The following is a 23,678-nucleotide window of genomic DNA, read 5'->3' on the forward strand; positions in this document are numbered from 1 at the left end:
CTAAATACTGCATCAAACAACTTATAAACTGTCTGGGCTCACATAAGCCTGAGTAGACGTTAGAATGACCCCAAACATGTTGGAAAGTGAAATATATCTTTAAGGGAAGAATATATTATAAAACAAATAAACACAAACAAAGATCAGTGCAATTCAACCTGAGGGCAGCAGCAAAGTAAAACATAATCACATATTAACTGCATAGAATAGATCTAGATATAATGAATGCATTCCTGGCATATGGGCATCAGCATTCATATAGATATAGATCAGGCAAAACACAAAACAGTGGACATTTCTGAAGAAAAAAACATGTTAAAGCACACATACGGTATTATATGATGAGGTATACGAGCGACTCAAACATAATATCTGAATTAAACTTTGACAATAAGTGAAGACAGGGGTGCAGGACGTTATTTTTTTGCTTTTCTCATTACCGTTACGTTGACTGCCTACCCTTAACCCTTAATTAAGACCTGGAACACATCTGTGTCACTTTTTGATTTGAGCTAAAAAGCATTATTTTACACATTGGCTATTCAAAAATAGCAAATAAAAAAATCGTGAATGTGTGCAAATCTTTGAATATATATATTGTTTAAAGCGAACATTTTTAACTCTATTCTTTACTTCTGGGGGGTCCCTGGAACAAAACATTTTGAGATGGAGGTCGGTGGCCAAATTCATATCATTTTGGGGGTCCTTAAAATGGAAAAGTTTGAGAACCACTGATATAGAAACATTGGGATTTAAAAGACAAATTTTGTAGAATCGGCTTCAGGTCTTAATGGGTTAATTTGATGACCCTGACTCTTCTTTGAGTCTCCTACCGGTCATCAACTTACTGTCTCAGGAATGAGACAAAAACAACAATCTCCATAATTCAAGGCTTCATGGGGTGTGTAATTCATAGAAAACAAGTAATTTTTTTGGGTGAACTACTCCTTTAACCCATTAAGACCAGGAAAGCATCTGTCATTGTAGATTTTAACCATTATCTTATACTTTGGCTATTCAAAAATAGCAGATATACAAGCTCACAGTATTGTAGAGCTTGTAGATCTGCTATTCTTTCAAAAAGAAAATCCTGAATATTTGTGCAAATCTCTTGAATATATATATATATTCTTTAACATTTGTAACTCAAATATTTTATATATTCTGGGGGATTCTACAAATGTCTTCTAAATCATTTCTAAAGACTCGTTGCTATGTCAGTGGTTCTCAAACTTTTTCATGTCAAGGAATTTTTTTAAATGTATTTGTCGGCGGACCTCTGGTTGAAATACAGTACAGAGCTTGTATATCTGCTATTTTTTGGAGAAAAATAAATCTTGAAAATGACACAAATGCGTTCCTGGTCTTAAGGGACTAAAGCTCAAAATAAGTCTTCGGTAGAGCTTTGGGTTGTGTAGTTACCTTACAAATACAGAGATATCTGCAATAGCTGGTTAAACATGTATAATTCAATATAGTCGCCCTGTTGACTTAAAACACACAAATGAACACAAAGTGGATTCTGACAAAGTATAACATTACAAAAATTCTGTTCCTTTCTTTATTAAAATAAAATAAATCTCAACTTTGTGCGTTTTAGTCGATCCGGAAGGCAGGCTTCCACAATCCAATCACTGTGTTTGTTTGTTATTATGCGTGTGACAAATGACCTTTAAGTACCTTTACAAATCATTGCCAACACACGCAAGAAAAAGATCCAACACTTTATAAATTGTCAGAATCTGCTTTGTTTACCTTCGTCTATGTGCTAAAAGTCTGACATTGAGAACCGTTTCCCTGTGCAATGTAAGTCAACGAGGAGACTATTAAGGAATAGACATTTCTAAACCATTAATCATTTCTAATTAACGGAGCAACTATTGAAGAGATCTCACTAATATGTGGAGTTACATCATAAATACCAAGATAACTACACAACCCCAAACCTCTACCAAAGTGTCATTGTACTTTAAGAAGCATTATTACACATTTCCTTTGAATTAATCATTACACACAAAGGGACGTTTATACGAGTCACTCGACGAGACATTATAACCCACCATTATGTAAACAAAAGAACATTTAAAGTTACACAGACTCACATTTTGCACCAAAAACAAACATTGAAATGAGCTGCTAGAGAAACCATTGCATTCAACCTGCATAAGTAAACAAGACAAAAACCTGCAAACAATTTAACGGTTAACCATTAAGACCTGAACGCATCTGTGTGTCAGTTTAAGATCTCTTTGGCTATTCAAAAATAGCAGATCTACAAGCTCATAGCGCGGCACTCGGTGCTGCTGCGCTATGAGCTTGATCGTGGAACATTTGTGCAAATCTTTGAATATATATATTTTTAAAGCGAACATTTGTGAAATATCTTGTTCCAGGGACCTCCAGAAGCAAAGATTTGATTTACAAATGTTTGTATGTTGAATATGAGAGAGATTTTTATGTATGAAAAATGTATGTTTTTCAAAAACTAGCAGATCTACAAGCTCATAGCGCGAGTGCCGCGCTATGAGCTTGTGGATCTGCTATTTTTGAATAGCCAAAGGCATCTTAAAATGACACAGATGCGTTCTAGGTCCCGTTAAGACCTGAGGCCGATTCTAAAAATGTTTTCTAAATCCTAACATTTTGAAAAAAAATACAAAAAAATATTTTTTCACGATTTTTCAAAAAATAGCAGATCTACAAGCTCATGGCGCGGCACTCGGTGCCGCGCCATGAGCTTGTATATCTGCTATTTTTGAATAGCCAAAGAAATATTAAGTGACACCGATGCGTTCCAGGCCTTAATGGTTAAGAGAAAGTAAAGAAAGAGACAGTGAAGTGAAGGCTTGCAGTAACATCGTATCAATGAGGCACATCACTGGTCACTGTGATGACCTTTGAACTCTTTGGGGGGATCAAAGGGGCGTGTCCAGGCCTCTTTAACCGGGGCACTGACTTGTCATGAAGTTGGGGGTTTTTACCCGTCTCTGACTGACTGGGCAGACGGCCAATAGGATAACGGTTCAGGTTCCCAGGGGCGTTATGCTTCAAAAGGTCAGGGGTCAGTGTACAGTCACATGTGGAGGCGTCCCTGGCTTCTTCTGGTGTGAAGCTGAGGAACCTGGAACACAAAACATATTACATTACATATAAGAAAGACAAAACGGTGCGCTTCCTCTGGATGCCTTCTTAACACATTGAGTGCCAGGGTTTTTTAAAAACAGGGTACAGTCAGTGCCTGGATTTTTAACCATTTCTTAACCTTTTTCAAGTAGTCACAAAATATTTTCAGTGATCACCGTCCTCAAGGTGATCCCCTCATTACACACATACAGGTCTCGTACAATCGGGGGGAAAAAATTCAAAACATTCGGTAATCCGTTCCATAGTTGCAGCCAGTTGAAAATAGTCAAAAATAGTAAAAAAAAAAACAGTAAAAAAAAAAGTACACAGGAGCCGAGATACAGGCTTTTGAAGTCATAAATTAACCAGGAAGTGGATTAAAGTCTAAATCTTCGAAAAATGATATCTCCTGGTCCTGTGAAGAAGAAAAAAAAAGAAAAAAAAAGTTTTTCTTTTTTTTTAAAACGGTTATAACGGTTTTTGGCACACCTTGTTTGGATTATGAAAAACGGTCCGGACCGTTTTTGGCACTCAATGTGTTAATTTAGGCAGTGGGTGCTCAGCTATGTATACAAAACCACCTAAGTGGAAAAAGCGGCACTCCAAAATAAATACTGCAAGACAGTGTCTCAGTTTTAAAGAGTCTCTTTAATCTGCTCTGAGGAAGGCTGCGGCCGAAACGCGTCAGCGTTCTCGCAATAAAATGAGAAACTGAGCCTCTGTCTTGCAGTATTTATTTTGGAGTGCCGCTTTTTCCACTTAGGTGGATATTATATCACATGTTATATTAACTATGATGTTTTAACCTACAACACAATATTAGATCCTATGTTATATTCATTATTATGTTTTAAAACACAACAACCTGTCTTCTTGTCTTCTTCTTACCTGGAGAAATGCAGTTTTTATTATTATTTTAAACTCTTACTCTTTGTGGAGCACCAAAGGTTGAATGTGACAGAAAAATACATTCCTATCACACAAAGATTTGGAGCCCCCCCTGGAGTAACTCTGAGGACCCCCTAGCACATTGACTGCCAATCACGTAGATCTACGCGAACCGCTTTAAAGCCGCCACGTGCCAATCGCGTAGATCTACGTGAAGTGAAAAAAAAAATGTTTTTTTTTTCCAATTTCACCCAAAGACCAAGGAGATATGATTAGTTGAAGATCTAGACTCCTATCCACTTCCTTGTTAACTTAAAAATGCTGTATTTCGGCTCCTGAGTACTTTTTTTTTTCCAATGAAAAACTCTGGCACTGGCTAAACAAATATGAAAATAATTCTGGCAGTTAATGTGCTAGAGGTCACGGACCCCCTGGTGAAGACCCCTGCTAAAAAAATAATAATAATACTCACTCTTGGAGAGTCCGGGCTGCCAAACGGTGACATCTCAGCAGAGTTCTCCTTGTCAGAGGAGTTGTTGAGACAGTGGTGCTGTTGGGCGAACTTCCTGCGCAGAGCCTCGGCGATGAGAGCCGCCGGGTCGTTACGGATCGCGTTCCCTTTGCTCCGCCTCCTTCTGACCGGCGTCCCGCCCGGTGACCTGGAGAGAGAGAGAGAGAGAGGCAGAGAGAGAGAGAGAGAGAGAGAGAGAGAGAGAGAGAGAGAGAGAGAGGCAGAGAGAGAGGCAGAGAGAGAGGCAGAGAGAGAGGCAGAGAGAGAGGCAGAGAGAGAGGCAGAGAGAGAGAGAGACAGAGAGAGAGAGGGAGAGAGAGAGAGAGAGAGAGAGACTGTTGGCGGGAGGTTTACATGCAGACTAGTCTCGCGTAGCCAGACGACTATTCCACAATCTCCGAATGCTATACAGCAGGGGTTTTCAACCGGTGTGGTCCGCGGAGGTATTGCAGGTGGTCCATGGCCATGCATAAAAAAATTCAAAATATATATATATATGTGATATGAAATGTGAGCTTAACATAATCACAGTAATCCTTAATCATATTCCATCATATTCAAACTAAATCACTGTATTTTATTAGATATTATATTGATATTATAGCTATTTTCTCCAGCTCCCTGGTGCATGAACCCCCCACCACTATGGTGTGGGGTGGGTCTATGATGGACCCACCACACACAATAGTGGTGGTCCTCAGGTTGTTCTTAGTCAGGATGGTGGTCCCTGGGTCAACATCAGTTTCCAAAACATTTCTAGAATATTTAACCCAATTTCAAGGCCTACATAACAATCATTCAGCGCAATAATGTGCAATGCCCAAAGACAGGCAGTGTAGCAAAAATAAAGCATAGAATATAGAATTCAAAATTTTGTGCCAAATGTACAAACCAACTCTGCATCACGTTGTGAGCTTGTAGATCTGTTCCTTTTTTGTCACGTCCGGTAATACACTAGGCTGCAATCACGCAGCCCGTTCGGCGAAAAACTACTTATGTTACATATTTTGTGTAATGTTGTACATGTTTTGGAAAAAGTTTTTTATTAAAGGACAACTTAGTTTTTTTACAACCAAGGTTTATGTTTTAGATTGTAATTAAAGTAAATAAAAGATGAGTGTTACATTTTTTTAATTTACTGCTTTCTATAGTTTTAGCAATTTTCGCTATCTTTTTTTAAAGTGGGCAGGGGCATTCTGTCCGGTGGCTAAATATGTATTTTTTTACACAATAAACCAGCGTTTTCTTTATTATTATTTACGGTAGCTCTTCTAGCCCCCAATAACTCACATCTGGCCATCAAAGACCACAGGACCTTTTTTATGGTGTAAAAATACATATTTAGCCACCGGACAGAATGCCCCCGCCCACTGTAAAAAATATCGCGAAAATTGCTAAAACTATAGAGAGCAGTAAATGGAAAAATATATAACACTCATCTTTCATTTACTTTAATTACAAGCTAAAACATAAACCTTGGTTGTAAAAAAACAAAGTTGTCCTTTAACAACATCAATAGCCAACAACAATGTATAGCCAAATATGTTTCCAGGACCCCTGATAAATTCCAAACTTTTTCCAGGAATTTCAAGACCGTGGGAACCCTGACATAGAGTCTGGAAATACACCTCCTGAAATACCATTAGTTTTGATCAACTTCATTGAAATGAATGGGCGGGGCCGTCCGTTCTGTCCATTCTCTAGTTCTGTCAGATAACTCACGAATAGATTGAACCAATATTATAGACCGAATATATTTAAGCAATATAATAGAATGAGAATACAAGTGTGGAAGTAATATTTTATCTTGGCGTTCAGGCTCTGCTATATTTTTTCTCCCTGCTCATCACAATCATACGGCCATCATTAACCATTAAGAGCAGGGAGATAGATATACCATAATATAACAACCCCCCATGGGGAACAGACCAATAGCAGAGCCCACTGGTGGTGCTGGGGTGGTGGTGGGAGCAAACACTGCATGACAACAAGCTAGAAGACACAACCGGATGGAATGCCCGATTCAAGAGAACTTAAATACCCGCCCAATTGGACAGCTGATTGCCACGTCTGTGTATGACGTAAGGATCTTGCATGACGCTGTAAACAGCCATATAGAATGAGCAATGCATGTAACCTCTCGAGTGTATGCTGCCAGAACTAACTCGCAGGCTACGTATAATTTCTGTCAGATAACTCACGAATAGATTGAACCAATATTATAGACCGAATATATTTAAGCAATATAATAGAATGAGAATACAAGTGTGGAAGTAATATTTTATCTTGGCGTTCAGGCTCTGCTATATTTTTTCTCCCTGCTCATCACAATCATACGGCCATCATTAACCATTAAGAGCAGGGAGATAGATATACCATAATATAACAACCCCCAACACGCGTGACCTACGGTGAACGCTCACCGATTCATCCAAACAGATATCCCACTAACTCCTTCAGGAGACAGTGACGAATATGCAGCTAGCAATTCTGGATCATGCTAGGATATTCTAACATAACCCCCAACACGCGGAACCAAGAACGCCCTACGGTGAACGCTCACCGATTCATCCAAACAGATATCCCACTAGACTCCTTCAGGAGACAGTGACGAATATGCAGCTAGCAATTCTGGATCATGCTAGGATATTCTAACATTATGTGAACTTGAATGTGAAGCCATGGCTACGCTTGCCGTAAGCCTTATCTATGTGAACTTGAATGTGAAGCCATGGCTACGCTTGCCGTAAGCCTTATTCTATATGATAGTTTTTCCTATGTGTGGGGTGAATTCTCAAACCCATACCAATTGACCAAGCTGATATCCCATCCACCACAGACCAGCGTCTGGGATCGGCTAGGACATACTAACTTTATGTGAACTAAAAGGCCTTAGCTGCCATGCACAGGCAGCACTTAACCATTCCTCTAATAGCCACATAGAGGAATATACTACATAAACTTAACATGCCTAAGTGTTAAGAGTTGATGCCCCCAACCGCATCCTACTGATGCCCCCAACCGCATCAACTCTTATGCAAGCCAACTGCATCACCGTGATGCTATACCCAACCGCATCAGCCATGATGCAAACCAACCGCATCAACCATGATTTCTTTTCTTTTTTTAGTTTGAGTTTGAGCAACCAGCTGAACTCTTTAGTGCCAACTAAAGAACATTTAAAACTTAACATGACTTTGAAGTCACGCTACACCTTACCTTCACCCAGCGACCACCAGATATGCATGGTAATAACAGAACTACCATTAACATTTAGCTATTACAACACTTGTATTCATTACATCCTGAGCCAACAAGAACTCCCCATTTTAGCGCACATGACGAACATGGCACTAAGGATCATTTTATTCAGAACGGTTGATCTGTGCACCAACTGAAAATATGCAGATGGTTAAGATTTGTTCTGTTGAATTAAACTTAACTGAAGATGGGACATGACCTGTTGAACAAATGAGCCACAGATAAACATAATGCTGCTTGTGTGAGAACAGACTAAGATCTGTGTTTTAACAGCTAAGATCTATGACTGCCCCATCTAACCATAGATTGACTTCTAATTAACTAAGAATACTGAAGCAGCTTCCAATGAGAGACTTAAGATATATTCATAAAATGTCCCTCCATAGAAATAAAACATCAGAAATCATGGATGCATGACTAACTCTTGATATACACTTAGATTAGACTCCACGTAGATGAAAGCAATGGTTATCGACTTATAGTAGTTAGTAGTACCAACAATATTTAATCTGAATCCAGTACTCCCTTTACATTACATGCTTGTAAAATTGCAACCTTGCTTACAAGACTGCAAGAAGAACCACGCCAACATAATACCAAGAATGATAAGCCACCCTTTAAAGAACATAACATTAAATATTTGCCTCCTGAGCAGATTTAATTAATGACCATAACATTCATTATCCAATAACTTCATAACAATAATAACGGAACTAAGTTTGGATTCCAAGAACCTTTAAATGCCCATCAACCATGACTCTACTGAAGAGCCCCACCATTTATCTGGTAGCAATAACTTTACCCCTGTAGCTTGTCACACAACATGACATCAATTGTCAACCGCTTTTATAAGAATGCATTACATCCGGGGATCTGAACATATGTTGATCCCAAGATAAGACATGAGTGCCCTCATAAATTGCTCCCCTCCTTTATGCCCTGAGAGCATGAATGCCCTCTGCTGGACTGACTGCATTTCACAATTAGCAGTGTTAAACCATCTTTAATATAACAAAGACCATTTAGATGGGCTGCTATTGCTAAAGATAAAGAAAAGCAGTTGTTTTCCTTCAAGTGTTTCAAGATTTACTTAAGAAAATCCCTGTAACCTACCAGTCTCTTATCCAAGGTGTAAGCAGCAAAATGTATATCACCTTAACAGCAAGAATAGCTTAATTAGCTTTGCAATACAATAGCACAGGGCAACTTTAGAATGTAACCAAAAGCTTACATCTAACCAAGCACTGCAGCCAACACAGTATAATAGCCCATTACTTACTTGATTTGCACAATTTACTTCATTATTATATTTACCAGCCTCCACTATATCTTAGAGGCAAATTATTACCAGAAAATGTAGGCTACATCAGATGGAAATAGCTATAGCCACCAATTAGCACATAGGCCTACTAGCTGCAACATAAAATATATTACCACAATATAATGGCCATACTGCACACTATAGTCTACTTTAGTATAAAATTATGCACCATGAACCATAAGTTCTCTTTACAGCATATTTGAGCAGTCTCCTAGATTTGAAAAACTGCTGAAAGAATGAATCACTAATATAAATAGCCTATATATATTTTAACCAACTGTAGATTAACTTGAAACATTATTAATTCCTACACTGAGATACCTGGTGCTATGCTGCTTTACTCAAGTAAATCCGCAGACTACTGTCTGCAACACTAAAACGAGATCAAGAAAAAACTATTAGTTATAACTTGTGCTTATAATAAGCGGACATGGCAACCCAGCACTGTGATGCGTCTATGCTTGCAGTCCCATAGCCTGGAGGGAACGCACTCGACGTTGATCAGAGAACCACAACATGTTTGGAAGCGCAAGAACACACACTAGCTCTTCTTCATCCACAAGTGTACTTTCTTATCCCACTCAAGATGACGGCCAGACTGTGCATTAATCGTTTTTAACCAGTACATTATATGAAACATAAGATTTGAGCAATGCACTGCATAAGTGACACTAACTATTGCTCCTCTCTCTCCATCTCTGCTCTGAACAGCTGATCACTGATACGTGCAGTGATGCCGGTTTGAGAGAAAAAAATCAGCCAACCTAGACCACGAAAATACTTGTATTTAACCTGTATTATCCTAATGTATGCATTGCCATTGAAATAGCCTAAAGTGAGCTTGTAGATGATCTGCTATTTCGAAATCTTGTGATAAAAGTGGAATATTTGGAATATATATATTTTTAACTACACATTAATCTGGGGACCATGACAGAACCACATAAGAAAGCGATCCCAAAATAACTTTTCCCCAGAAATAAGCCAAACCACCATTAATAAGCGATTTGACAGAAAACCAGCCAATGTTGCTAATAATGAGATGAGGCCCCATAGCCTGGAGGGACACAACAGAAAGCTCTGCTGGCTGAGCTAAAACACCGCTGTTTTTCAGCTTAACTTTGAAAACATTAGCAAGGAGCAGTTTCACTACAATTTAAGTTGCTTGCTTTTAGTAATAGAACAAGTATCATATAACAACCAGCGGCACCAGACCACCACTGAAACCTCAACAATGACATTAGCATCAACAGCATTAGCTTTTTTCAGCAGCATAGAGAAGAACACAGCAGCCTTAGTAGATAAACAAACGCGACGCCATACCACCTGGACTTCACAGTAGCCTATAGTAGACAGCAGCTTATGAGCAGAAAGCATGATTCAAGTAGCATGAAGCAGTAACACCAGCAAACAACAGCAGCTTCTGGGAAGCATGATAGCAAGTAGCAGTAGCTCCAGCAAACAACCAAACAACCAGCCAGGAACAGCAACACTGCATGACAACAAGCTAGAAGACACAACCGGATGGAATGCCCGATTCAAGAGAACTTAAATACCCGCCCAATTGGACAGCTGATTGCCACGTCTGTGTATGACGTAAGGATCTTGCATGACGCTGTAAACAGCCATATAGAATGAGCAATGCATGTAACCTCTCGAGTGTATGCTGCCAGAACTAACTCGCAGGCTACGTATAATATATGTTATAACTCTATGGCCCTAGACCAGGGGTGATGCAACTGTGATGATGTAGAGGGCCACTATGTTTACACACTCACTGCAGAGGAACACATTACATATACTGTCAGAGGGCAGACACCTCTCATCTCTGTATCTTAACTCTCTCAGTGCCAATAAAAAAATAAAATTGTTGCGAACTTTGCCAGAATTATTATTTTTTTTTTCAAAGAAAAAAAAAAGTGCTTAGGAAGCGAGATACAGCCTTTTTCAGTTATAGGTTAAACAAAGAGTGGATGGAGCTGCAAATCTTCATATAATGATATCTTGGGTTCTGAACACTTTTTTCAAAAAAAACAAAACTTTTTTTTAATTTTTTTATTTTTATTAAAAAACTTGGGATTTCTCGTTCTGGCACTGAGGGTATAACCCGAAAACTCGGGATAACTCGGGATCTGGCACTGAGAGAGTTAACTTTTTTTGTAAATTAATGCCGTACTTCGCCATTCTATGTCACACAAAAGTAGCAAAAATATCAGATCTACAAGCTCAAAACGCGTCGCACTGCGACGCGTTTTGAGCTTGTAGATCTGATATTTTTGCTATTTTTTAATTGGAATCCAGATTTATTTTGTTCTATTTTTTAATTGGAATCCTGAAAAGTAATATTTTAATTACATTTCAAATGCATTTAGTTATACTTATGTTAACTTTATGAACTTAAATACAAAGACATTGGACATAAAAAATACTTTTTTTTAAACATTTTTAATACTAGTCATTAAGCTACTAATATAGACTGAAGTAGTTAAAGCGGGTCATGTTTAGAATCATAACAGCTGAAATCAATAATATATCACTATTCTGATATTAACCTGTGGGCCACATTAAGTGAAGGTGGGGGCCGCATGTGACCCCCGGGACGCCCCGTTGCCCATGTATGACCTAGACCCTACAGACACAGTAACATGTAATACCTCTGTACGGCACGCAGCTGCACGTGGTTCAGGTCCTTCAGCACGTCCATCATGGAGGGGGTCACCTCCCTGGACCCCACCGGACCCCCCTGAGACAGCAGCCTCCCTGCCTTACTGCTGCCCCCTCTGCGCTGGAGGATCAGCTCCGTGATGGAGAGGGTCCGCGCGGAGGAGGAGGAGCCCAGACAGGGAGGAGGAGGAGGAGGAGGAGGGGGAGGGGGAGGAGAGGGGCGGCGAGGTGTGGAGGTCAGAGCAGGAGGAGGCATCACATGACCGTCTGGGTCGTCCACTGATTGGATCAAACCTAGGAGACACACAGGAGGAGACACACAGGAGGAGACACACAGGAGGAGACACACAGGAGGAGACACAGATTTAGAAGGTGGGTTCTGTTTAGAGTTAACCCATTAGGACCGGGAACGCATCTGTGTCATTTTTTGGTTTCTTTGGGCTATTCAAAAAAATAGCAGATCTACAAGCTCATCGCGCGGCACTCGGTGCCGCGCGATGAGCTTGTAGATCTGCTATTTTTTTGTTTTTAATCGTGAACATTTGTGCAAATCTTTGAATATATATATATGCGTTTCAAAGTGAACATTTGTAACTCAAATCTTTGCTTCTGTGGGGTTCTACAAATGTCTTCTAAATCCTAACAGTTTTTTTAAACGTGTGTTTCTATATCAGTGGTTCTCAAACCACCCCCCCCCATCTCAACATATTTTATTATATTTTATTCCAATATTATATTCAAAGACTGGTAGTCCGTTGGCAAAAGTTGGCATTTAGTTCAGCACAAACTGTGGGCCGTGGCGCTCATTGTTGCGCTAAAGCAGACCTGGCAACTTGCCAGGTCTGCTAACTATAAGTGAATTTGGGCTTGTTTTCCTGTAAAGTCGCTTGTAAATATTCATAGTTGCCGGTTGCTTTTGTTTGGGCTGGTCTCGCCTTACTGCTAACTCTAACTCTCGCATTCCGACGTTATCGCCTTGTTTAGCCCTGTTTAGGGTGTGTGTGTGTGTGTGTGTGTGTGTGTGTGTGTGTGTGTGTGTGTGTGTGTGTGTGTGTGTGGTTCACGTCTCAGTGTACCTGCAGCTGGTGCTACGGTAACGATCATGGCTATCTGGGCTCGTAGTTTGAGAAGCTCTTCCTCCAGAGCTGAGATCTTCCTCTGGGTGTCTGGGTCAGTCCTGTGGCCCAGCATCATGCCTCCTCTCTGGGCGTGAAGCTCAGGGTTCTGCCCCAGCATCATGCCTCCTCTCTGGGCGTGAGGGTCAGGGTTCTGCCCCACCATCATGTCTCCTCTCTGGGTGTCTGGGTCAGTGTTGTGGCCCAGGACCACGCCTCCTCTCTGGGCGTGGCTCAGAGCCGGCCTGGGGGCGCCTCCAGCCACATGGTGGTTCACCACACTCTGCCTCACTGGAAGCATCTGATTCCTGAGTAAATCAATACAAGAGTTATTATTACAGATTATGTTTCTGGGGGGGGGGGGGGGGGGGGGGGTGCAAGATACTAATGATAGATCTTTTATTTCACGTTTGTGTTTGTGTTGTGTTTGACGTTAGACGTTGAATACTTTGGCGCTCGGGCGGCGCAGTGGTAAAGTCCCTGCCCACCACCACGAGGTTGTGGATTCAAATACACCGTGGTGCACTGGCAGGTGCTTAAAACTGGGGTCACATGAGCGGAATACTGGCCTATTCTGATAACGAACCAACCGACTAAACATTCCATTTGTTCAAAGTAAGGGCCATAAGGTATAAAGAGCTGATGTTAAAGCTGAAGTCTGGGATGTGTTTGAATGAATAAAGGTTATTCTAACCAGTCTGCATGGAAGAGTAGAGCACTAACTAGTCTTCCATTGAGTCAAGTACGACACCTACTGGTGGACCACGGTAATGCAGTGCCTCAAAGCAGAGAGGTGCTGCTCTGGTGTTGGAGGGAAAATCTCCACACCGTGGAAACCCTAAGACACAGGCAGGCGGTCGGACAGACCCTCTTATAGCCCGCTAGCCTCTGTAAAATGACGTGTAGGGAGTTCCATTCAACATAAAGATTACAGCTATGATCTAATCCAGTTGTTCTCAAATGCTTTTTTTCCTTCTTTTTTTTGCTTCAGTCCAAGTAAACCCTTTACCCGGTACATGTTGCTTAGAAAACTTCAAAACCCATGCTAACATGATGCTATGAGTGAAAGATAGCCCACCTTCTGAAGAATAGAACGTTCTGTCAGATAACTCTCGAATAGATTAAACCAATATTATAGACAGAATATATTTAAGCAATATAATAGAATGAGAATTGTGGATGTAATATTTTATCTTGGCGTTCAGGCTCTGCTATATATTTTTTTCTCCCTGCTCAGCACAATTCAGACAACCATCATTAACCTTTAAGAGCAGGGAGATAGATATACATAACAACCCCCCATGGGGAACAGACCAATAGTAGAGCCTACTGGTGGTGCTGGGGTGGTGGTGGGAGCAAACGCCGCATGACAACAATCCAGAACACACAAGCAGATGGAATGCCCGATTCAAGAGAACTTAAATACCCGCCCAACTGGACAGCTGATTGCCACGTCAGTGTATGACGTATGGATCTTGCATGACGCTGTAAACAGCCACATAGAACGAGCATGCATGTAACCTATCTCGAGTGTATGCTGGCCAGAACTAACTCGCAGGCTACGTATAATTTACACATAAGAAATGGAGTCAAAAGGCCTGCAATTAGAGCCTCCTGAGTCCTGAGCAGATTGATTTTAAAGTGAGGACATAACCTTTCAGTATGTCCCTTTAAAGTGAGGACATAACCTTTCAGCATGTCCCTTTAAAGTGAGGACATAACCTTTCAGCATGTCCCTTTAAAGTGAGGACATAACCTTTCAGCATGTCCCTTTAAAGTGAGGACATAACCTTTCAGCATGTCCCTTTAAAGTGAGGACATAACCTTTCAGTATGTCCCTTTAAAGTGAGGACATAACCTTTCAGTATGTCCCTTTAAAGTGAGGACATACCTTTCAGTATGTCCCTTTAAAGTGAGAGTTAGTGATATGTTTTGGGTAAAACAAAAGGTTTGGGGGGGAAAGGTTAAAGCTACAGTATATAATGATAGTTATCATTGAAGGTTTGTTCAGTAACAGTGTTAAATAGCTCTATATTGTGATAGTAATCATTACTATAGAGTGTTTGTTCAGTAACAGTGTTAAATAGCTCTATATTGTGATAGTAATCATTACTATAGAGTGTTTGTTCAGTAACAGTGTTAAATAGCTCTATATTGTGATAGTAATCATTACTATAGAGTGTTTGTTCAGTAACAGTGTTAAATAGATCTATATTGTGATAGTAATCATTACTATAGAGTGTTTGTTCAGTAACAGTGTTAAATAGATATATATTGTGATAGTAATCATTACTATAGAGTGTTTGTTCAGTAACAGTGTTAAATAGCTCTATATTGTGATAGTAATCGTTACTATAGAGTGTTTGTTCAGTATCAGTGTTAAATAGCTCTATATTGTGATAGTAATCATTACTATAGAGTGTTTGTTCAGTAACAGGGGTGTCCATGTCTTTAGGTGAGGTTGCCTAATTCAGCGTGTGAATCCAGTTCCAATTGTGTCTGTTCAATTATTTGTGTCATCACGTCCAGTTGTACTTGTTTAATCTGTATCCTGTGTGAGATCTCTCTGCTGATTGGATAAAATCGGTATCCTGACCTGAACATGTATTTTCTGTCTACTAAAGAGCTGCAGACACTCTATATAGCAACGTGTACAATCAAAATGTAGAGATATTTAAAATGTATTTTAACAAAGCAATATCTCTTACCCTGTGTTCTATTAAACTATGAAAGGTGGGTTTGATGTGTTCTGGTACCTGATCCTGGTGAAGCAGTCTCCTTCGTCCTCAGCAACCCACATCACGTCAGCCAATGACGGGATGGTGATGGCGGGCGTCTCCATAGCAACGTCAACATAACCACGACGATGCTTAAAGGTGTGCAGAGGGATCTGATGGTATGACATGGAGGAACAGACAGACAGACAGACAGACAGACAGCACTGCATTAATGCCACTGTTTTACAAACACTGCTAAAATGAAATGTCTCCATATGTCTTGATGAATTGAATACGTATTACACAATGTAAACAAGGCCTCTGGGCTTTTTGTCCTTATCCTTTCAGCATTATTGTGAACTATACCTCCGTACTTTGTGCCAACGTTTATGTGGAGATTTGTTCCCATCATATCCTGTCTAGTTTACCAACAGACACAAGACACCCATCCTCCGTTCTCTTCACTGGCTCCCCATCTCCTCCAGGACTGAATACAAGATCTCTCTTCTCACACAGGGAGCATCTACGGCAATGCCCCCCCCCCCTCCCCCACCTCAAAGAACTCCTTGCCCCACAACCCTCCACTCCAAGCCTCCGCTCTTCCAACACCAACTTTCTCCTTTGTCCCCATATGACCAGGCTCACCACCATGGGCCACTTTGCTCTACTGCCGCACGTCTGTGGAACGCCCTTCTTCCCGAAACAGCGTTGATTTTGTCGATTAAAACTATGACGAGAAATGTTGGTCGACTACCTTTTTTCGCTGACGGAAACTAGATAAAAACTAAATAAAAACTAAGCTATGATGTGTAAAAACTATGACTTAATATATTGACAATTATGTCAACAAAAGACTAAAATGTTAGTGAGGGATCTAGTGGAGAAGAGATCCAGTAGAACTAAAAGACAAGTCATTTTATGTTTGGTTGCGCTCGGGTGTTGCGCTCTGAAAATAGCAGATCTACAAGCTCACAACGCGTCGCAGCGTGACACGTTGTGCTCGTGTAGATCTGCTGTTTTCAGCATGCAACCAAGTGTAAAATCATCCATTATGACATCATCAAGGCACCACCAACATACATTATAGTCTACTAAATCAACTGTAGATTTAGTCGACTATAATCTGATGATATTTAGTCGACTAAAACTAGACAAACAGTAAAATATTTCAGATGGCTAAAATATGACTAAAACTAAATGGAATTTTATTAAAAAAAAACTACGACTAAAAGTGAATACAAAATTGATGTCAAAATCAACACTACCCAGAACACCTGAGAGCACAACAGTCCACTGATGCTTTTAAAAATGAACTAAAAAAATTACCTTTTTAACAAAGCGTTTTCTTAAATTTCATGGGCCTTTTCTTTTCTTCTCTATGCCCTGATTTAACCTTTCAGTTTTTAATTTGGCCCTTCAGCCTAGTAGGGTCCTGTGTAATGGTTTGGTTGCCGGTGCTGTTTCTATGCCATGTTTTTAAACCCTGCATTAGCCCTTTGAGATATGCAAAAAAGTGCATTATTATAACATGAAAATGTATTATTATTATTACCTGGATGTGGAGTCGTGGTGAAGGTGTTATGGGGAGATTCGATCCTATCATCCGCACGATGCTGCGGTACTGTCCACACAGCTCACTGTCCCACACCGGAACCAGCTACACACACACACACACACACACACACACAGACAGACAGACAGACAGACAGACAGACAGACAATCCATTACTGTAGCAGTACTGAACTAAACATTGTCACTGTTGCGCAGAAACCTTGTATCTCAATATTATTTAAAAGAATGCTCTATTTTAGACTCTGTAAATATCTCCTATGACAGTGCTGCATTAGCACAAGCCAATCTACACGCCTTCACTATGTACAGTAGCATCATGATGCAATGTCGTTGCCTTTTTCTTTACATTTTGAAAAAACTAAAGTAAAACAATGAACATTTTCTTTCGGGTGTAAATGTCCAAAACTGTTACTTTTTAGGATTCAAATAAAAAAAAAATAGCAAAAGTAGCAGATCTACAAGCTTTAGATCTGCCATCTTATGATGCTTTATGTGTGATGCCGTAAAGTGATCAAGTAAGGCGTTAATTTACGGGAAAAAAACACAAGTTAGTTTGACCAATTCAAATACTCTTTCATCTTATAAAATGACTAATAACTGAAAATAGCAGATCTACCAGCTCACAACACGTCGCAGTGCGACGTGTTGTGAGCTGGTAGATCTGCTATTTTGGGTGTGTGACATTGCTTCTGTAGCCGCTACACTTCCATAGAAGACATGCCGGCTTGGAATCCAAATGAATGAACTCTGAGGACTTGAATTAGTCCATGTGTACTCCATCAACCCACCATGTCTGGAGGAACTCCAAAATACTCCAGGATGGAGCAGAGGACGTCCACCATGTCTTCTACTAAAGACATTATTAACTCTGTCTCTGTCTTCACTGCACCGAGGATGGTGTGGTTTACATCTCTGACACCTGCAAGGACAGACAATACGTTATTATAAACAACACAAGGGATAGTTCACCCCTAAATGCCTTTTTTTCTATGTATTAGTCACCCCATGGAGACTTGAATTCATGGATATTGTTTAGTTTTTGTCTCATTCCTATAAGACAATAATGTGATGACCAGCATCGGTTCCGGTAGGAGACACAAAGAGTCTCCTTTGTGTCCCCTAGCGGAACCGCTGCTTACCGGTCCACGGTAAGCAGCGGTTACCGTGGACCGGTAACCGCTTATTGTCTTAGGAATGAGACAATAAGCGGTTTAAAATTATTGTCTTAGGAATGAGACTAAAACTAAACAATATCCTATCCATCTAATTCAAGTCTCCATGAGGTGACTAATCCATAGAAAAAATGTTGGGTGAACTATCCCTTTAAAAAAGGAGTTCATTTATTCAGTTCAGTTTAAGGGGTTGGGATCGAGGAACCGGAGGAAATCGGGGGAACCGGATCCAACTATTGAGGAACCAGGAAGAATTGGTTCCATCATATTTTGGAACCTTTTCAGGAACCAGGTTTTTAATCACACTGTCAGAGCTGGTATGAGGACGTACTGTCTGATATACAATTACTATACCGGTGGGTCTATAACTTTATCATTTCAAGGACCAACCATAACTCTTGAGAGTGTACAAATGGAACCAAATGTCCATGTGTACACTCTCAGAGTCACAGACCTGTAAGGGTCCATTTAGAACCCCATATAGCAGTGGTTCTCAACCAGTGGTCCAGGGACCACCAGTGGTCCTTGGGGAGGTTCCAGGTGGTCCTGGTCCCCAGCTAAATGATGGAGAGTTGGTAACCAAATGGACCCTTATTAGATATTTAACTCTTGAGAGTGTAAAATGGGTCCATATGGTTTCATTTTACTCTCTCAAGAGTTACATTATTGTTAAACATCTGCAATACTTAATTAAACCATTGAATCCGGGACCGCATGCGTGTCATTTTAGATCTCTTGGGCTAAATAGCAGATCTACATGCTTTTAGATCTGCTATTTTTGAAAGATCTTTGAATACATATATATTTAAAGCGAACATTTGTAACTCAAATCTTTGCTTCTTAACCCTTTAAGACCTGAGACGCATCTGTGTCACATTTTGATTTGAGCTAAAAAAAGCATTATTTTACACTTTGGCTATTCAAAAATAGCAGATATACAAGCTCATAGCCGAGTGCCGCGCTACGAGCTTGTAGATCTGCTATTTTTTTTTAAATAGAGAAAATGTATGCAACTTAATATATTTATTTTCTTTTAAAGCGAACATTTTAACTCAAATCTTTGCTTCTGGGGGTCCCTGGAACAAAATATCTTGAGATGGGGGTCCGCGGAAAAATGCATATAATTTTGGGGGTCCTTGACATGAAAAAGATTGAGCACCGCTGATATAGAAACATACGTTTTTCAGAAAACTGTTGGGATTTATAGGAGATATTTGTAGAATGGGCTTCAGGTCTTCAATCACTAACCCCTCACTGTCTCTCCTCTCACTCAGGCTGACACACCTGCAGATGATCTGGGATTTCTGCCCCGCCCCAATTACAGCCTCTATAAAAGACAGATTCAGTTCCACTCAGACACAGACACAGCAACAGCTCAGAACCCACACTATTGTTTATTCAGGCTAAAAATACTTTTTCTTTAAGTGACTTAGTTTACTTTAGTTTGGCCTGGAGGTGGCCGGTATAGTTCTCTCTTTTCGTTTAGCTTTTCGTTCAGTAGAACTTGGTTTTGTTAGGTAGGGAGGGGGGAGCGGCTTAGGCATCCCTATAGGGGGCGTGGCCTGGTCTCCCCCCCCCCCTCTCCATTTTATTTAGTTTGACCGGCATCTCCAGGCCTCCTCTTGACTTCCTTCATTCATTGTTTGGTAAAGTATTAGCATTTAGTTTAGTTTTCATTATGTTTGTTCCTCAATATTCTCATCGTTGTTGTGGGAAGTTAAATAAAACAATTTTAATCTTTGCCAATTTGTGTGGTGTCCATTTTGAGCCATGGATTTTTGTACTATTGTTTGGAGACTGTAAGACCCTGGAACAACATATTTTGAGATGGGTGTCGGCAGCCAAATGCATATATATATCATTTTGGGGGTCCTTGACATGAAAAAGTTTGAGAACCACTGATTATAGTAACATAAGTTTAAAAAACAACAAAAGTAACTGTTAGGATTTAGAAGACATTTGTAGAATCAGCCTCAGGCCTTAACGGGTTAAAGACACTATAGGATTAGCCCAAGACTGGTAGAAATGTCAAAATGGATAAAATACATCTACCATAGTCTTCTTGATCTCAAGGCTATTACAGGATAACAGGTAAACAATGAACCCAAACATGTGTCTAATGACAGAATGTACATGTGTGGTTGAGAAAAAAAACACTAAACATATAAGAACCAACAACCTGACAAATATAAAGATAACGCAGACTAAATAAATGTGCATTACACTGAGCAACTTCATCATAATATAATGATTAGACCAGGCGAAGGACCCCTTAGCAGAGAGAGAGATGAAGCAGGGACCCCCAACTACATGTTGTATGAAATCGTGTTGCATATTAAACATTTTCATAGATGGCTTCATATAGACGTATGTGTATTTTCCAAGCCCCCAGAGTTGCTGAGAAACATTGAAGCTGCCACCCCAGTGGCCAAAGCTGGAACTGCAGGCGGGGAGAAATACATGCACGCGCAAAACATACTGAGAGATATTTATATTTATACATATAAATATGTAAACATATTATACATACATCAGGGTCCCCACACATTTTTAGCAATGAATTTCCAAAACTTTTCCAGAATATTTATCCCAATTTCCAGGCCTATAAAACAATCATTCAGCGCAATAATGTGTCTCTTACTCCTATGTACAATGCCCAAAGATAGGCAGTGTAGCAAAAATAAAGCATAAATAAAGCATAGAATATAGAATAGTACAATTTCATTCAACATTTCGTGCAAAATTAGGGCTTAGCTCACTGGAAGACTCATTATGGCATCCATATGACTTATTTTTTTTAAATAATATTGCCTTGCATTTGCCCCATTTATGAATTTAAAAGTAATGAAGGATGCAAGTGCGGATGGGGTGTTACACAACCCGTTCGGCGAAAAACTACTTATGTTACATATTTCGTGTAATGTTATACATGTTTATGAAAATGTTTTGTATTAAAAACAAAAATTGCCAAAAACAATACATAGCCAAATATTTTTCCAGGACCCTTGATAAATTCCAAACCTTTTCCAGTACTGGATTTTATTTTATTTTATTTCAAAATATTTCCAGGAATTTCATGACCGTGGGGACCCTGATACATACATATGCATTTACATATAAATATGCATCTCGAGTGTATTTAATAAATATCTCGCGTTCAATCCTTGACACACGGGCTGCCGTAGAACGCAAAAAGGACACTAGTGCGCATGCTCATAACTCTATGGGGGGTCAAAATCGAACCAATAATTCTACTTCCGGCAGGTTTCCGGGTGCTTCAAAACGCCAGTGAGCACATTCATTGAAATGATAGCTGGGGGCGGGGCAATACGCCCTCTAGTTATATTATACCTCTATGGTATTTTCAGACAGTTAACCACCCTCAGCACTTCGAAAACTTGTACTTGGTTTGCTCTTTTTTTCCCCCCCTACTCCAAACTTCTTTGCTGAAAATAGACGATCTACAAGCTCACAACGCCTCGCAGCGCAAGGCCCCCCTGTAGTAACTCTGAGGACCCCCTAGGGGTCATGGACCCCCTGTTGAAGACCCCTGGATTAGACTAGTGCAGACCATGAGGTCTAATATAATAATGCAGATCAGATGGTCAGGGCTAATATAATCATACAATGAATTCTTGTTAAAAATAACATTAATGTCACACTTTACAGATGTGACTATAACAGCAGCGTTGCAGTATTCACTGTTGCCAGATCTTGCGAGAGAAATAAGCAACCAGGTCTATGAAAACAAGCCCCAAATAATTTGAAAATAGCTGATCTACCAGCTCTGTAGTCAAAAATAAAGAAATACACGTTCGCTACTCGCCAAAACAAAGAGGGTTTTAAGATGTTGAAAGCCTACTCTACTCAGTGGGAACACTGAGCCCCCACCTCACGTCTAAAATACACTTTTAAGACAGAAAATAAAATATTTCCCCCCAAGTAAGAGATGTTTTAGTTGCTCCACTGCGCCCCCTACAGATCCGGTCAATAGAAAACATCCATTGACCGGATCTGTAGGGGGCGCAGTGGAGCAACTAAAACATGTTTCTCATACAGTGGATTATTTTACATTTTGGTCAAAAAGTGTATTTTAGACGTGAGGTGGGGGGCTCAGAGTGTTCCCACTGAGGAAAGTAGGCTTTGAACATCTTAAAACCCTCTTTGTTTTGATAAGTAGTGAAAGTGTATTGTTTTTTACTACAAACGAGAGGCTGCGCAGCCTGCGCTACCGGGGGTCTGCGCAGGCTGCGGCTGAACCAGCCTATTTGATCGATTTTGATTTTGACATCTACGAGAGTCTTAGCTCCACCCCCACAGTTTCCACTGGATTGTCAGCTCCTCCAAAGCCCGTATTTCTCCATGTACAAATGCAGAATATAAGGTGTTAAACCCGCTTTCCCCAAATGTTAACTAGGTGTACGGTGTGTTTGTGTAATGTATTAGTCCATATGTTTCAATAAAGAAGTGTTTTAATCCCGTTTGTGGCCGAACGCCGTTTCCCCCCCTCGTTTACTTCCTGTTTACATTGAGTGTAATTCCGGCTTTCGCCGGATGCGCCCCGTTACTACCGCCCATTGGGAACTTCTGACAGAATCGGCCACAGACGGGATTAAAACACTTCTTTATTAAAACATATGGACTAGTACATTACACAAACACACCGGACACCTAGTTAACATTTGTAGCAAGCGGGTAAGCACCTTTATATTTAGCATTTGTAGATGTTTGGATAAATACGGGCTTTACTGGTGATATTCTAGGGAAATGTGGGTGGGTGGAGCTAAGACTCTCGTAGATACGAAAGTAAAAGTCAGACCCAATAAAATACATGATTGATTGATTGAAGCACTTTATTTAGAAAGACATGGAAGTACAATTCGCAATAATAGGACAAAGGCTATGACTATTGCAGAACACGAGGTGTAATATAAATATACATAATAATAATAATAATAAATACATAAACAATAATAATAATACAGATCTCGTGAGGGCTGAGATAATCATACTATGATGGTTAAAATAATATTATAATAATGATTACATAATACAGATGTAACTAACAACAGCATTGCGGTATTCCAGACCTGCATGGCATCATCTTCATCATCATCATCATCGTCACAACAGATCGAGTTGCATATTTTACAAACTAAACCCACATTTAAACAAATAAAATAAACTTACAGCTCGGTTATTCTCCTCAAAGATGCGTTTCCGTCCTCTGAAGCTGAACCATCGTTAATGATACAAAACACTGTGCTTAGTTTAAATGTAATAAATGATTAAACTAAACTAAAGGTAAGTCCGCAGAACGTGGAGGAAGCAGC

At 40.0% G+C, this 23,678-nt stretch overlaps 1 protein-coding gene across 2 annotated transcripts; it reads right to left on the reverse strand.

The window, feature by feature from the left end:
• Positions 1 to 2,770: 2,770 nt before the first annotated feature.
• Positions 2,771 to 23,669, reverse strand: mtfr2 (mitochondrial fission regulator 2). Of its 2 annotated transcripts, none has more exons than XM_080452280.1 (8): positions 23,536 to 23,669; positions 17,962 to 18,092; positions 17,153 to 17,257; positions 15,640 to 15,773; positions 12,845 to 13,191; positions 11,759 to 12,062; positions 4,484 to 4,670; positions 2,771 to 3,121 (listed from the first exon to the last, which is right to left on the reverse strand). In XM_080452280.1, the coding sequence occupies exons 2-8, from the start codon at positions 18,031 to 18,033 to the stop codon at positions 3,074 to 3,076; spliced, it is 1,197 nt and encodes a 398-aa protein (XP_080308406.1). In that variant the 5' UTR covers positions 18,034 to 18,092; positions 23,536 to 23,669; the 3' UTR covers positions 2,771 to 3,073. The 2 variants fall into 2 exon arrangements, with proteins under 2 accessions (XP_080308406.1, XP_080308407.1); XM_080452281.1 differs by lacking the exon at positions 23,536 to 23,669 and adding an exon at positions 19,594 to 19,645.
• Between the last annotated feature and the right edge of the window lie 9 nt (positions 23,670 to 23,678).

This window comes from Gymnoscopelus braueri (assembly GCF_963280865.1).
Source record: "Gymnoscopelus braueri genome assembly, chromosome: 16".
In the NCBI taxonomy this organism is placed as follows: domain Eukaryota; kingdom Metazoa; phylum Chordata; class Actinopteri; order Myctophiformes; family Myctophidae; genus Gymnoscopelus; species Gymnoscopelus braueri.

Coding starts and splice junctions, on each gene's coding strand:
- mtfr2 (XM_080452280.1), bottom strand. CDS start 18,033: ATGTCTTTAGTAGAAGACATGGTGGACGTCCTCTGCTCCATCCTGGAG. Junction 13,192..15,639: donor GACTGCTTCACCAGGATCAG/GTACCAGAACAC, acceptor TGATTTACTCAG/GAATCAGATGCTTCCAGTGA. Junction 12,063..12,844: donor TACCGTAGCACCAGCTGCAG/GTACACTGAGAC, acceptor TGTGTCTCCTAG/GTTTGATCCAATCAGTGGAC.